This window comes from Dermacentor albipictus, chromosome 1, assembly GCF_038994185.2.
Source record: "Dermacentor albipictus isolate Rhodes 1998 colony chromosome 1, USDA_Dalb.pri_finalv2, whole genome shotgun sequence".
NCBI lineage: Eukaryota > Metazoa > Arthropoda > Arachnida > Ixodida > Ixodidae > Dermacentor > Dermacentor albipictus.
Window position 1 is genome coordinate 101,173,420 of NC_091821.1, and position 15,913 is coordinate 101,189,332.

At 43.9% G+C, this 15,913-nt stretch overlaps 1 protein-coding gene across 7 annotated transcripts in view; it reads left to right on the forward strand.

Annotated features, from left to right (window-relative positions):
* The window catches only part of LOC135906166 (influenza virus NS1A-binding protein homolog B-like), a 92,597-nt gene that overhangs the window by 57,146 nt on the left and 19,538 nt on the right, over positions 1 to 15,913 (forward strand). For all 7 annotated transcript variants that reach the window (XM_065437414.2, XM_065437415.2, XM_065437413.1 and 4 more), the window contains one exon: positions 2,735 to 2,974. In XM_065437414.2, coding sequence (XP_065293486.1) covers positions 2,735 to 2,974 — 240 coding nt within the window. The remainder of the gene's footprint in view (positions 1 to 2,734; positions 2,975 to 15,913) is intronic.

Here is a 15,913-nt window from a genome sequence, read left to right on the forward strand (position 1 = left end):
GCGCGTCGTCGAGCAGACGACGCGTCTCTCTTGTTTCGGAAATGATGGTATTTTGACAGTAAGTGGCACGAAAACTTCCACCTGCTCAGAATTAGGCATCTGAATAATGAAAAAGGGCATATCTTTAGGTATGGGTGTTTCAATGCTGACTGAGGTTGTAAATTAAGCACGCTTGCGCCAGCAGAATTAGCGGAGAGCAAGGCCCCCTGAACACGTGCTGTCCCTAGTGGCGGTGCTCACTTCCAGCCACACGAAGTGGCTGCTCTCTCGCCCCAACGCGGGCGCGTCGTCAGAGCACCTCTCTTCTTCCACCGCGGTCACAAGTTCAGTCCTGGCCGCAGTGGCCATATTTCAATGTGAGCGAAATGTAAAAACCACTTGTGTATTTCAATTTCGATGCATGTTAAAAAACCCTATGTAATCAAAATTAATCTGGAGTCTCCCCACTATGGCTTGCCTCAAATCAGATCATAGATTTGGCACGCAAAACTCCAGAATTTTAATTTAAATAGCAAATACAGTAGATGTCTATTAATTTGACTCGGGTCAATTGGATTTTGTTAATTTGAGGCAGGCTGATGGCTCCAGCCAGCGCTCGTACATTTCTATGGGCAAAGGCTCTTGTTATTTTGATCCTGAAATTGTCCCTCACCAGATAAATCAAAGTTAGCTGGTCAGCACAAAAACACCTGCTGCCCTAAATGGTTACCCCGCTTATGACCCCCAATGCAAGCTACCTCTTTCTTGGTGACACTAGTGGACAGTGACTGCATTGGACGCATTGTCTACAGCCAAATATGCAGATTTCCTGCCTGACTTCGGCAGAGTTCGAAGCAAAGGTGCCATTTCAGTGAATAATTAATAGTATTTGTTCAATTTTAACATGCACCTTTTTCTCAAGAAAATTGGACTGAGAGCTTCCTGCGCATTCCCAGATAAAAGCTGCATTTGTAGCATTAGGGCCAGCCTACTCTCAGGCCTATTGCCATCACCGCCATTGTCATCACGAGATTGCAGCAAAATGTTTTTTCGTGTAGGAAAGCAACGACAGTGCACTGATCACTGTATTCAGGCTTTAATTACAAAAGGTAATTTGAAATCTGTTATTTTACATTCTAAGCTAGCGGCAGCAGAGGTATCACGACTTGCATGCCTCGCAGGATGGATTGGCAAAGTACTTAGTCTAGGTGTGAGTTACCATCCCGTTCAGAATTTTAGTGAAGTAGTGCGACCACTGCGGAATATCAAATGCAATGACCGCACTATAGTTCACATATTAGGGTCCATGGACAAAAATGAAATGTTGCTCGAGATTGATGACCATGGACATTAAGTGTACATAAAGTTAGATTCTGTAAATGTAAACCCTGAAGGTTTTATATTTTTTCTAATTGCCAGAATTAAAGGCTTCTTTTTTTCTTCTTCTTATGAACTTGGGTGTGTGTTCCATTTGAGTCTATAGTGTTTTGACTGTAAAGCCATACAAGCCTGGATGCTCATTAGAATTGGGTAAAGGATGCCAAATGAAGCAGTGGTGTTTGTGTTTTTTTCCTGCTTGCTCTATTAATTTGATTCACTGGATAATTTGATCAATTCCATTAGTCCTGTAAAGCTTGAATTAATAAGTCAGCTGTGGTCGCTCTCTGATCTCATTGAATGAAATCAAGAAGAACAATGGCAGAAGTCTAATTGAGTATAACAACAGTCGCACACTTAAATGCTTGCAAATTTTGTGAAAGAACAGTAGCTCCTATATTGACAGTGCTTACTTGAGTGCAGTGCTCTTATCAGGCACTAAGAATGATGCCAGAAATTGCATTGCCTTCATGCATAGTGGAATTGAAGTGCTCCCGGTCCATGTCATGCTTGTCCATGGACTGAACCAGTAATATTTTCTGTCATGTAAATCTAGCTTAATTGAGCACATCGTGAGTAGTTGAAAGCTGAATGGACGCTTTTTTGTAATTGATATTATAGATAAGGATTCATTGCTTGTCATTGTTCACCTTGCTGCTACTCACTTGTCTAAAGTTGAAAATGTTTTGCTACTTCAGCCTCATTAGTTCATGAGAATAGCTATAGGGGCTTGTTGGTACGGCATATCTTATTTTTTTGTAGCGCAAGCTGAACAAGGACAACAGAGTTGTCCAAGGAGTCGTGTGTGTCAGATGTGCCTTTCTGTTGTCCTTGTTCAGCTTGCGCTACAGCAAAATAAGATGCTCATTAGTTAATGTTATGCAAGTGGCTTCTTTTTTGACAGAACACAAAATTTTGATGGAGCAAGAAATTGACGCAACACAAGATTAAGAAAGGACAGACATGGCACTGGAACTCGTCTTGTGTTCTGTCAATTTTGCTCTGTCCCCCTACTTTTGCACCATGAACCAACTAGCCCAAGCCACAACCCTAGCAAGCTTCTTTTAGTTGGTTAGAGCATCGCAGATGTAATGTGAAGACGTGGAATCATTCCCCACCTGTGGCAAGTTGTTTTTTCATCCACTTTCATTTCCATTAATGTATCATTTCTTTAACTCAATTATTAAGTAAAAGTAATTTCCCCTATGTAGTCCTTGGTGTCATTGTTTGTTGGCTTCTTATGATATGATTCATGAAAATCGGAGCCTTCGGTAAACCCCCTTTCTTCTCGTTCTGTTTTTCCTAGTCACATATGTCAGGTTCATGTACTTCTATAGCAGTCTGTGACCAGCTCTTTCTGCCATTCGATTATGTCCAGGTGGATACGATCGTGGAGAGTGCTTGCGCACTGTGGAGGCCTACAACCTGGCCACAAATCGCTGGAGCTCCTTGGCCCCCATGCAGACCCCACGGGGTCGTGTTGACGCCACCATTTTGCATGGCCTCGTCTATGTGATAGGAGGCAGCGATGGCTCCAAGGAGTTGGCATCGGCTGAGGTGTTCAACGGCTCGACCTGGAGCACTCTGCCACCCATGCCTGTTGCACGATCCAATGCTGGTAGGTGTAAGGGCGATTTAGCTGGGCCACAGCTCCACTGCCATTTTATGTCAGTGCAGAGTCTCAGTGGATGCAGTGCCCCTTACAGGTCTTTTGGCACTCCTCTTAGCTTCGCACTTGGTTAGGTTAACATATGCCAATTTTATAACATTATTTGTGCTTAGTACTTTCATGCTTAGCATAAAATGTCTTAACCATAGTGGAAACCTTCATCTCAATTTTCTGCATTGGTGAAACTGGTGTTCTCTAAACCTTTTGTATTTGTTCATGTAGTCTATTATTAAAAAAGATGGGCAGGCCGCTGTACAAAAGAAAACAAAGAGGAAAACTGGTGTTCTCTAAACTTTTTATATTAGTTCATGTAATCTATATTTAAGAAAGATGGGCAGGCCGCTGTACAAAAGAAAACAGAGGAAACGCTAGAGATGTGAGCCAAGCACACATAGTGTTCGCTATTGCACAGCGGGACGAGGGATAAAGGGACTGAAACATTAGGTGAGTACTGTGTACACGTTACACTGACGTTACACTGAGTCTCCTTATTAACCAAGCATATTTAACTCTAACCAGGTGAAGGCCATCTACACAGCACATGCTGTATCATTAAAAATGTAGCTCAAACCAGAATACAGGTCGATTTTCTTTTTAACCCTTTGGTTAACGAAAACAATTCTGGAGGACATGTACCCACAAGGGGTTATTTTGCAAGTTTTCTCATTAGTAATCTGAGTGAAAACCATACACGGGACTCATCAGAGCATTTGGAATTCTTGTCCCAGTATGGCTACTGGTTGCATTTGACATCCCGCAGTACATTGTAAGTAACATCCATAGCATTATTGATGCTGCAGTTTTTGAAGGCCTCTTATCACCATGTCAGCGGGCAGTGAGCGATGTGCACAGGGCACCACAGAAGCCAACTCGTAGATGTCCTCATGTCATCACTGGCCAGCCACTCAAAATGATCACAGACCCTGTTCTTAATGTGCTGTTTTCCAACAATAGCAGCTTAAAATTTTTTGCATTGTTTACAAACAGGGTAGTTCTTGACAAGCTAGGTATGTATGGCAGTAGTAAATCCAGTGCCATCCAAGTCTGAAAATTCGTATGTAAGTGTCAGCCAATTAGGCAAACAATTAGGCAGAAAAAGGCAAGACCTTTTTCAATACGGTGTTGCATCCTAGTAACCAAGTTAATCTGGGACACGGAAAGACATTGAGCGTGTCCAAAAGTATTGTAATGGTATTTTTTTTCTTTCCCACATACCTGCAAATACGTGGTACAGTTGACTGCACATCCTTCAATATGGCTTCTGGAAATTGCCTTTCTACACAGTGAAAGCTTAGCGGTTGTCACCTTGAAAGTTCTCATGTCCTTGATTGTCTCACCAACAGTTGCTTCGCCAATGCAAACAAGTTTCAACACATAGTACGTCTATCTCATATCCCTTGGGTATGCATACACATTTGTCTGAAAATCACCTCAGACACTGAATATTCTCACATTCGAGTGTGACAACATGGAAGGTCCAGTCCTCATCAGTGTTGAACAGCATTATTGCTTTGCCACCACCAAAAGACTTTGCTTCACTGCTGGCATGTGTGCTTGCATTTGGTGCCTCCATCCAACAATGCAGGAACTGTTGTGGATTTTCTTGCTCTGTGTTGTGCGAAAGGTTTAAATATGCTTTTGTTGCAGATGAGGTGCTTAATAAACAGGCAAAAAAACCTGTCGCGTTTACTACATATATTTCTTCATTGGTGGTATGGAACCACAGCAGTAGGGGGGTTAGGAGAAGTGATGGCAACAGGTTTGTAAAATTGAAAGTTTAAAGGTATGGCCTTAACGTCATGGCTTTGCATAAAATAGTAGTAACACAGCAGCAGTCTGAGATGCACTCCCACAAGTACAAGAGAGAAAAAGATGCATAGAAAGGCAGAGAGGTTAACCAGAGGCAGTTCTGGTTGGCTACCCTGCACGGGGGAAGGGTGAAGGGAATAAAAAAGAGAGCAGAAGGGGTAGATAGAAATAGAGACGAGCACAAACAAACTACGTACACTACAGAGCGGTAGGGGGCGGCGTTCTTAAAGTCTATCGTGAAGCCTCGTAGACCACAGGAACCTTAATAACACAAGTAAGGCCTTCAGCGCGAATGTTCTGTGGGAGTACTGACCTAAAGCTTTGAGTTCTGATAGTGGACGATTGTCCAACTGGTCCAGTACTCTGCACAGCACTTGTCTCTGGGCACTATATCATGGGCAGACACAGATAATATGTGCGAGTGTCTCATCGATGTTGCATGTGGCGCACGTGGAGATGTTGGCCATTCCAATAAGGAAAGCGTATGAGTTTGTAAATGCAATGCCTAGCCACAGACAGTACAGCATGGTCTGTTCACGTCGTGGTAACTCAGGTGGTAGGTGCATCCGTATGTCCAGAGACAATGAACGCAAATGACACATGGTGAAAGCGTTCGAGTCCCACAGAGGCAAAGTATATTCATGGGACATCAATCGCAGCCCAGCCGCAGCGTCTGTTCTCGCTTCACGAAAGCGGAATCAAACCATGTTGACCACTTTCATGAGCAGATCGGGTGGCTTCGTTGGCTTGGTCATTCCGGCTGATGCTGCAATGTCCTGGAAGCCATTGAAAGATGATGTTGTGTCCCTTGTCATGGCTGCGATGATACATGTGTCAAATTTCTGAGGCCAGTTGTTCATTGGGTCCGGGGCACATTGCTCTTTTGCACTGAAGGGCTGCCTTGGAGTCGCTAGAGACTGTCCATTGTTGTAGTGATTACTGATTAATGAAATCAAGCGCAGCACAGAGTGCCGCAAGTTCAGCACCCGTCGATGTGGTCACGCATGAAGTTTTTAATTCGATTTCTTCAGATTTTGCCGGGATGATGACTGCAGCAGCTGAGGTGTTGAGTTTTACCAAACCATCTGTGTAGACATGTTGCCCGAATCTGTGTACATTGTGAATGTGTTCCAAGGTTGCTTGTTTGAAAGCTCGCAACAGCGCTCCAGCTTTCTATCTGATGCCTGGAATTGTCAATTGCACTTGCGACCAGTGCAGACACCACAATGGGTCTGATAATCGTGTCGCAGGCGTAAATTATGATAACAAGTAGGACTGATGTCTTACAACACTTTTGGCAAAAGTTGAATGTGGCCTCTTTGCTGGCAAGCAAGCAAGGTGAGGGAATCCGAGTCAGGTGTCGGATGTGCGCTCTCAGGACATCTGTATCTATGTGGACTGTCAAGGGAGCGTCTCCAGCAATGGCCACTGTCGCAATCTATTACATAGTTTTGGGGAGACCAAGACAAGTTCCGAGTGCTTGTGCTTGCACACTCGGGAGTTTGCGGATATTTGTAGTGCAAGTATTTCCTAGTACAGGTAAGCTGTACTACAAGAAGCCCAAAAATAGTCCTTTATATAGTTGCAACATTGATGGTACTGTTGCGCCCCAGTACTTCCCGCCAAGAAACGCGAGGTCGACGATGGCGGCCAAACGCTTTGTCATAGGCTCCAAGACAAAGGCTCCAAGACAAGTCCCTATCAATGATGACGCCAAAAAAGCTGTGCGTTCATCTCTATCATACAGTTTGGTCATTAATCTGCACAGCATATGGGGCCCTCACTTAGCGAGTAAAAGCAACGAGTGTACATTTAGTCCGCCTTGCGGTACACCACGACTAGTATAGCTAGACCGCGTTGGTCCGTCTTCAGTCAGAATAAAGAAAGATCTTCCATTCAAATAGCTGCGTATCCAGCCAAAGGCATGTCCACCAATCCCTACAGCTTCTAAGGCATCCAGAATTGCATGATGATGGGTATTGTCGTACGCACCTTCAACGTCAAGGAATAAGGTCGCAGTGGTTTGTTTCAGATGTTTCTGGTGCTGTACATATATTACAAGGTCAATAACGCTATTTATTGACGATCGTCCACGTCGAAAACCAGCCATTACCTCTGGATAGACGTTGTAACATTCCAAGTACCATTCTAACCGTGTAAGGATCATTCGCTCCATTACCTTGCCAACACAGCTGGCCAGTGCTGTCGCATGGTAAGATGACAATTCCAGTGGAGATTTGCCAGGCTTGAGGAGCGGAACAAGGCGGCTGGATTTCCACGTGGTAGGGACCAGGCCGTCATGTCATGATGCGTTGTATAGGCCAAGAAGTGCATCTCTGGCCTCTTGACCAAGGTTTGCAAGCGCAGAGTATGTGATGCCATCGGGTCCTGGTGACAAAGATCGTCTGCACACAACAAGTGCAGCCTCCAGTTCTTTAATGGAGAAAGGAGCGTCCATACGAGGATCACGGGAGCAAGGGGGTACAATAGGGATAGGTGTGCAAGGTGAATAGGTGAATGCTGGACCTGCGATCCAGTAATATCGGCTACGTTGACTTCTCGGCGTCCTTGATGAAGGGCTAGAGATTTAAATGGCCGGTTCTCCAGGCAACCGATTAAGGTTTACGTGGATCAAGAGACTCGCAAAAGAATTTTCATCGTTAATTTTGCAGCACAGCAAGATGCCGTTGAATTTTTAATTTTTTTTTTTTTTAATGCGTCTGGCCTCTCTAAGGTCGGAAACTGATTTAGTCCATCTGTACCGACGCTCCGCTCGCCGGCGGATCGCACGGAGGCTCTGTATTTCTACATCAACATCTGTATTTCTCCAATGGCCAAAATGAACGTGTAGCATCCTGCATAGCCTTGGCGATCTGAATTTCTAGTATGGACGAAAAGCCTTCGTGGCATGCATCTTCCATAAGTGATTTAAACACGGACCAATCTATTGTTTGTTTAAAATTGGATGAAATGGATTTGGTTAGGCCTTTAATCTTCAGGTAGGCAGTAATATGGTCGCTTCCGTGAGTTTCGGTATCTGTGAACCAAAGGACATGGTGAGTGAGGCATCGCGAGACAAAAGCAAAGGCTGAACAACTACTGTACGTCCGGCCGCACAGAAACGTGGGGCTGCCATCGTTTAGACAGCAAAGTTCACGGTCGCAGGCAAAGCAAATGAGGTTTCTTCCTTTGGAATTTACCTTGACACTTCCCCAAAGTGAATGATGTATGTGAAAGTCCCCAACAACAGTCCATGGACCAGCATTCTCATCTATAATGTCACTCAGTCTCTGTCTGTCAGAACGACTTGATGGAGAAAGGCAAGCGCCCACTAGAGTAAATGAGTTTGTGCTTTTTCACAGTCAAACAGACATGCTGATTATTGTCATGTGGCAGCACTGGATGAACAATGTAAGTCAGTTCACACCGTATATAGATGATCACCTTGCTCATTTCATTACAAGTCGATGACATTTAAGGTTCATATACTGAGATGTGGATGGGTTTCTGTAGGTTCAGTTCACATGCGACAATAATGGGGAATCTATTGGTGAAAATGTAATAGCAAAAATCGGCAATATGGGATTTCAGTCCACGGGCATTCCATTGCATAATAGAAGCTTCCTTGACTTGTCTGAAGAACGGCTGACGCAGTAGGGCCATTGTGCTTGCTATTTGAGAACCGGATCCGGATCCAGAACCGGATCCAGACCGTCCAGCACGTGCAATGCACCCCAAGCAGATGGCATGTGCATGTCATTTATCAACATGCAAGTGTCATTAGAGACTTGATTATAGTGATTACTTGCTTATCTTGACCTCGCACGTAATCTGTGCTGTCAATGGTGCGTTGGTAGTCCACCGTCGATCTTTGTTCTGCTGGAGAACTTCATGTCGGAAGTGCAGGCCACACATTTGCAGTAGGCATATTCAGTGCATCACCAGACACCGTGTCACTAGTGTGGGTGAGCATCTTGGGAGCACTGGCTGTTGGAACTAGCATCTGTCTTACGACGGTCTCAGTATTTCTAGTAGACAAAGATTGTCTGCGACAGGCACGACGCCGTCGCACTTTGACAGCGGCCTCTCTGTGCATTGTGTTGTCTCTCACCATTTGTTTTAGGACTTTCAGCTCTGTCTTGTGTCTCGGGCAGTCTTTCGACAATGCTTCACGAGGACCACAGCAATTCGCACACTTGAAATCAGTCGCACGGCAAGCATCAGCGCTGTGCTGCTCAAAGCATTTTGGGCACATGGTCGAAATTTTGCATATGTCGCTGACATGCCTTATCTTCAAACAATTATGCCATTGAAGCGGTCGTGGAGCAAACAGTCGCACTGGATGACGAAAAAATCCAACTTTCACATATGACGGCAAGCTTCCTCCCTTGAAGGTTATCCTCACACAACGTGATTCTTCTAGGCAACTGATTTCAATAATAGTGACATCTGCTGTGGTGGGTTTAACCAAAATAGGCAGATCGTTGTCATTGATTGACTCATCGATATGATAAATCGCACCTGCTGAAGTATTGCTGTCCTGTGGTATTATGGTGCGAACATTAATCTTGCCCAGCATTTGGCTGTTCTCAATATATCCAGCACTGCTCTGCCCTTGACAACGACCGCGAAAATGTTCTTACAGGTGTTAATTCTCACATCTGTAATCTCATTTGGAACAAGAGCCTCCAGTGCGACAGATATGGATTGCCTGTTTAGCCGATTCAAGTCGTCTGTCGCTGTCTTGGACCAGAAGACGATGGTATGAGCCGTGTCATTGTTCTTTGCCATCGCCATTGTCCTTAAAGACGAGGAAGCAGTGACGATTCTGCTCTTCCCTTTTTTGCCTCACAACTGTCAAGTAATCACCGTCATCTGACAGATCTTCTGAAACAGAGTAGTACAGCAGGGTGTCCTCGCTGCCTGTGTCGCTCATGAGGCGATTGCACTTCCTCGGAGCACTTGATGCTCTGATGTCTGTCTCCTCCGCACGTCTATCTGACTCCGCTTCCATCGCCGAAGGTCTTGGGAGCGGCGTCTCCCGAAAGCACGCAAAAATACTCGTAAAATCAGAGCAGGGGAAAACGGGGTTCCGCAGAAGAGCCACTTCCCCACATGTACAAAATATCAGTGTCCCTCAGGAACTCTTGTCTTGGAGCAGCTTCTACTGGATTCTTAGGTTGTCATGTAACATTGGCCTCTAGTCTGCATCGCTTATTCATCCCAGTGGTATTTATTCTCTCCCAACAAAGCACTGAAAGCTTGCCAGCATTTGACTAGTGCAAGTTCTCCGATAACGAGAGAGGTGCAGGAGCAGATTGAACAGCTTTGTAGCAAGTCATCACTGCCAACATGAGGAGAAATAGTAATGCACAATGCAGGAGAATAAGTTCCACCACCCTGTTTGCAAGTTCAGTGTGAACAGCGAGACAAGTCCAGAGTAGTTTTCCATGAAAGTCAATAATTTCAACATTTCAATTTGTTCTCAGAAACCATAAATATACAGTTAAACCTCGATATAGTAATGAAGTCAGTAAAATTGGCAATTTGCTTCGTTACATTGAAATTTCATTGTGTTGAAATTTGACCTTCTATGCAAATAAGTACAGTTGCCAATCGAAAAATTCTGCAGCACCTTTCCGTGTAAGAAAAATGAATTATCAAGTAAAAGAAAAAAGCAGATTGGAATGAGAAAACAATTCATTTTGATAAATTTGTGAGTCAGCGACGAGTGATATGGTTTCATGCCACGTTGACGATATTGCTGCATCATGTTGGTCCTGTCCAAATCTTCCGTTGACGCTTCTCACCAACACGAACCTAATTGAAGTAGACGTAGACGGTGTTCCGTTGACGGCATTAGTTGATACTGGAGCCCAAGTGTCTATAATGAGCGCTAACCTATGTCGTCGCCTCAAAAATGTTCTTTCGCCTGCCATCACTCGAGCCGTACGGATCAGCAATGGTGCCACTGTTGCCGTCAGCGGTATGTGCACTGCTCGCATAGGAATTGCTGGCTGCCAAGTTCCAGTCCTGTTCCCCGTGCTTACCAGTTGCCCTCATGACCTAATCTTCGGGTTAGACTTTCTGGCGACGCATTCTGCCCTCGTAGACTGTGCCACCGGTACGCTGTGCCTCGAGCTTCTTCTTCTTTCAGACGTTCGCCCCGAACAACTGAACACCCTCTGCACTACAGCATTTGTTCACTTACCTCCAAAAGCCCTAACCTTCGTCGAATTGGTCTCAACGGCAACCGTGCCTGATGGCGACTATGTTGTTGCACCTATTCGTGATGTCCTCCTGGCACGTAACATCTCTGTGCCACACTCCGTCATAACCCTTGCCGCTAATCGGATGTGTCTCCCCGTTTTCAATTTTGGCTTGACGAAGCAAGTGTTTCCTGAAGGCATAGCGGTGGCCACGCTCCAGTCAGTGACAGCTGACCACGTCACTGCTTTTGCAGCCTACGTGTCTCCAGATCCTCCTGATTACCCACAGGATGCCTTGAACTTCGACGGCCCATTACGTCCCATGGTCGCTCCGCACCTTGCACCTGATCAAGCAGCCGCCCTATATCACCTTTTGCTTTTCTACCGCGACATATTTGACACTGACAATTGACCACATGGTCAGACGTCACTTGTTAAGCATCGGACAAACACTGGTGATGCTGTTCCCATCCACCGCCGACCATATCGCATGTCCACGGCAGAGCTGCAAGTTATTCAGCAGGAAGTAAACAAGATACTCCACTGCTGCTGTACCAGAAAGGAGCCTTTAGAGATGTAACACTTGGAACATTAGGGAAGAGGTAATATGGCACTCTCCGATGACAGGCTTGAACAAGGGACACATAACAGTGACCAGGCCACTGGTGGGTGCTCCTTAATACCTTTATTTCACAGTATCATGAAGTGGCATGACCTTTCAGTCCAAACTTTTGTATTGCTTGCAACCTTTTATCTCAGCCACTGCACTCCTCTCATGGCCTTTTACTAGATGTTAGTCTTTCATTAATTTCAAAAGGCAGTAATCTTTGCAACAGTGTTAGACTATTGGCACTTGATTTATTCTTCACCGTGCAAATGCATTGAAAATTGCAGTCGCTCCTACAAGGGCTGTTCGGGAGGCGGCGGCCAGTCACTGAATGCGAGTGTTCTAGAAAACTAGTGCAAATAACATTTCTCTAACATAATCTTGAATGATAAAAGGATCTGAAAGACCAAATTCTCTAAAGCAACTTTTGCCGAGGAGTGGGATTTCTTGCTCCACTCTTCCTAATTTTGAACCCTCGGCCCATGTCTTGTACTGTCCAGCTAAGTACATCTTTCATGAGGCCGCTTTTACAGAGCCATAAAGAACACTTTTGAGGTGCTCCTCAATGTTCTTTCACCTGTACCTTCTCACATTATGAAAATACTATTTGTAAGTTAAAAGTTGATTTCTGGATGTGGGGGTGTATGTACCCTGTAGCACTGTCACAACTTAAGTTGAATGCTCTCAATGGACAGCAAATATAGTTGAACATCGATTTGACGCGTTTTTGACTTTACAATCTTAATCACCTAGTAGGTGCATTGTTTTTCTCAATTTACATAATTTTGCATCGCACCTTCAATATTTATTTTTAAAGTTATCATAAAAATATTCATATTAAGAATATTAAGAATAAAAAATATTAAGTTTAATGCATGCCATTCTGGCAGCCCATTGCTCTGCCATACAGTGATACAGTGCTTTATTGGTGTCTACACTGACTGTGCATACTCGACTAGAAGTGCAAAAAATGGGGACAGACGAAAGGAACGCCAAACAGGATGAGCTCTAACTTCAAGCTAAAATTTATTCTAGGAAAACCATGCATTTCCCCTGAAGCTGTTATTACATCAGCCAACTTGAAGTGCCACAAGGCCATCAAGGTAGAAGCCGAGTGCGCGCCAAAGGAAAGGGTTGAGAACAGAAATAAGTATGTGGTAATACAATTTATTCATGGGCTTTCGCATTGCCTAAAAAGAAATGGCCTCCTGATATGTTGATGCTAAGCACAAGCTAGGCGCTATTCGTCCAGCTCTTCAAAAGCGCATGCACAGAAAGGGGAAGCCAAAACAAGCGTGGCGTGCCACGATACACGGCAGAACCTTCATTACTTGTGCGTGTAATTTTGTGTGCCTCATTCCTTTATGTGGACCTAAATACATTGGGCAGACAGGCCGCTGCCTGAGCATTAGACTTTGGGAGCATGACAGCTCCCTCAGAGTCACCATATCCACATCTTGCTGTACACTGCTGACAACGCAGATGTAAACCCGTTCTACACAATGCATCAGTCCCCTTTCAGCACCAAAGTAGGACAACTAGGGAGGTTATAGAGGCTTTCTACATAAGAAAAAAAAACAACTGTTCCACATATGTCAACCAGCCCTGGGTTAACCTTCGTACAAGTGAAATAGCATATCTCCACAAAACGTTTTTTAACGCTGCTAATCCAACACTATCAGTGCCTACATGATAAGGGCCTCATTCAGAGCTTCCTTTTATATCTTGCACTCTCAGAGCTTTTGTTTTTATGCGCTTAGCCATGTCATGATTGAATTTTAGAACTTCGTGTCTTAAACTTTTGAGGGCGCTTAGAGCATGCTTGCAGAGTGATGTATTTTGCTTCTGATCAGTATCGACAGACAAAAACACGGGGTTTTCTGAGAATAAACTTCAGTTTCAAGTTAGCATTCGTCCTGTCTGGTCTTCCTTTCTACTGTCCCCGCTTTTTTTCGCTTCAAGTCAGCTATGCATTCTCAGAAACTCCTCCAAATTACAGCTCCTATACACCGCCTGTATTTCGTTCTAACATGTGGAGCGCAAAAGCAGGACTGGATTGTAAGCTGTGAGCTGATCACAAAGAAATCTAGCAGCGTGTGTTTTTTGGGGGGTTTACGAGTGGCAACAATGCTGTAACCGAGACATCAGGCACATGTTTGCCCCAAGGTTTCATACATAAAGCTATATATAAAACATCCTTTAGGATTGACCATCCAGTCATTGTCCCAAGACTCATGCAAAACTGTCTGGGGCCAAGATGTTTTTTGAGTTTTAAGCTTAGCACTACGACAAGCTATTATGGACTGCTTTCAGATTGCACATACAAGTAATAACTGGCCATAGCACTTGTTTGCTCAAAATCCAAATGGTATAATTCTGTGCTTGTGCCAATTTTCTTTAGTGAGCAGTGACTTGTGTGCTTTGCGTGTGTATCATTGAAAGGCCATCCCAGTGTGCGTAGCACACCTTAACATGCTTGGTCTGGTCCACTGTCTGAAGCACTCTCTTTACAGATTAGTCATCTTGTTGCTTCATAATCAGAGGGCTTGCGCTGGTGTCACAACGGTGCCACTTATCTTTATTGAGCACCATATCTACAATTTTACATGCCAAGTTTCAGCATAAGAATGACAAGCACTAAATGAAATGGTTGCAATTCAAAGGTGCTGTATAAATATGAAGCACGAGTGGTTTCTGGTGGCATGAGCGTTTAGTCGGATACAGAGTTTCAATCTTTTGATTTTGCCACTAATAAATTATAGTAGGCAGGCCCCACAAATTGCTTGGTGTTTCGAGGTGTGCTGTATGCTGTATTTTAATAAACAGAAAGGTTTGTTTTTTTTACCGCAACTGTCCTTTTGGCTTGAAACACATAGTGTACGTTAGGGTATGTGGCAAAACTTATTCTGAATGACTATGGTGTATGGTTGTGCACAGAGGTGGTACACACAGAAACACTAACACAAAAAATGAGAGACAAACACTGACCTTGCACATAGCTGCTTTGTAATAGTGGTAAGTGCAAGGTCCGTGTTCGTCTTTTGTATCTCGTGTTAGCTTTCCCATGTATGCCAGCTTTGCAGCGCAAACATACTCCATATAGTCATGCCATACTAGCCATCCCCCATCAAAGCATTTCTAAATCTTATTCTGAACCTCTTTTCCACTGCTTTCTGCTTTCTGTGATGTAAATGCAAAGAATGAATAAGAATAAAATTAAGCAAAAAATGAATTGGCACTTAAAGGGATTATACTTCTGTCGTGTCCGTAATATCATTTGCATAATTATAGCCTTGATTTCTGATAAAACCTTATTTAAACATTAGAGCATGCTATCCAACAGAACTTTTTGAAAACATAAAGTAAGGCTTGTTTGGTTTAGCAGTGCAGATAATTTAACATGTTCACTGCAACATGGGACACAGATGGGTCACAGCAGTTACTCTGTGTGTGCCTGTGGAGGGCTTTCCTGTAGTGTGCAATTGACGTCTTTACAAAATATCAGTGGAGACCAAACATTCTTGCTTCTGATCAGCCGTGTCGTGAAGCCATTTGTCTGGAGCTCGTGGAAGTTGAAAAGTAGCGCAACTCGCTGGCAATCACTGGTGGGTCATGACACATGGCAATCAGACCTCAAAAAGTGCTGCCGCAGTGAGCATTTTAACAGAATTCCCATTCACGCAAGTTGTTCGTTCAACTATCAATTCATAAAATTGTGGTTCGAATTTATTATAGTTACACAAATGTTGTTCTATTTGAATGACAAGGGACACTAAGAGCAGTACAAAATCACTTTAGGTTGGTAAAGTATTCTCTCAAAACTGTTTTAATTAGCAGGAAAAGGGCGATTACTACTAGATAAAATGAAGGTCAGTTTCATTTCTTCAATTTTGCGCCTTGACTACAGTGCTGGTATGTCAGTGTGATATTGCAGGTTTTAAAGTGTTTTCCCGTATTAGGGCATTTCTGCACGAAAAATTGTTTTCAGAATTTTCATGCTAAGAATCTCTGATAGCGCCAGAATGCAATGAAATTCTTTGTAAATAAGTAATTACCTATACCCAAACGTCCTTGACGTAAAAATTGACGTCACTAGCAGCTAATGCAGGAACTTCAAGGTAGCATTACCACCCATCTTCCTTGCATCTATTCTGGCTTGTGAAGCCTCTCGGTAAGATTGATGAATTCTCGTTCAATGAGTGTAATCTACCAATAGAGCCTTCTTAGAATTCATCCTTATTGTTGGTTCAACATATGGTATGG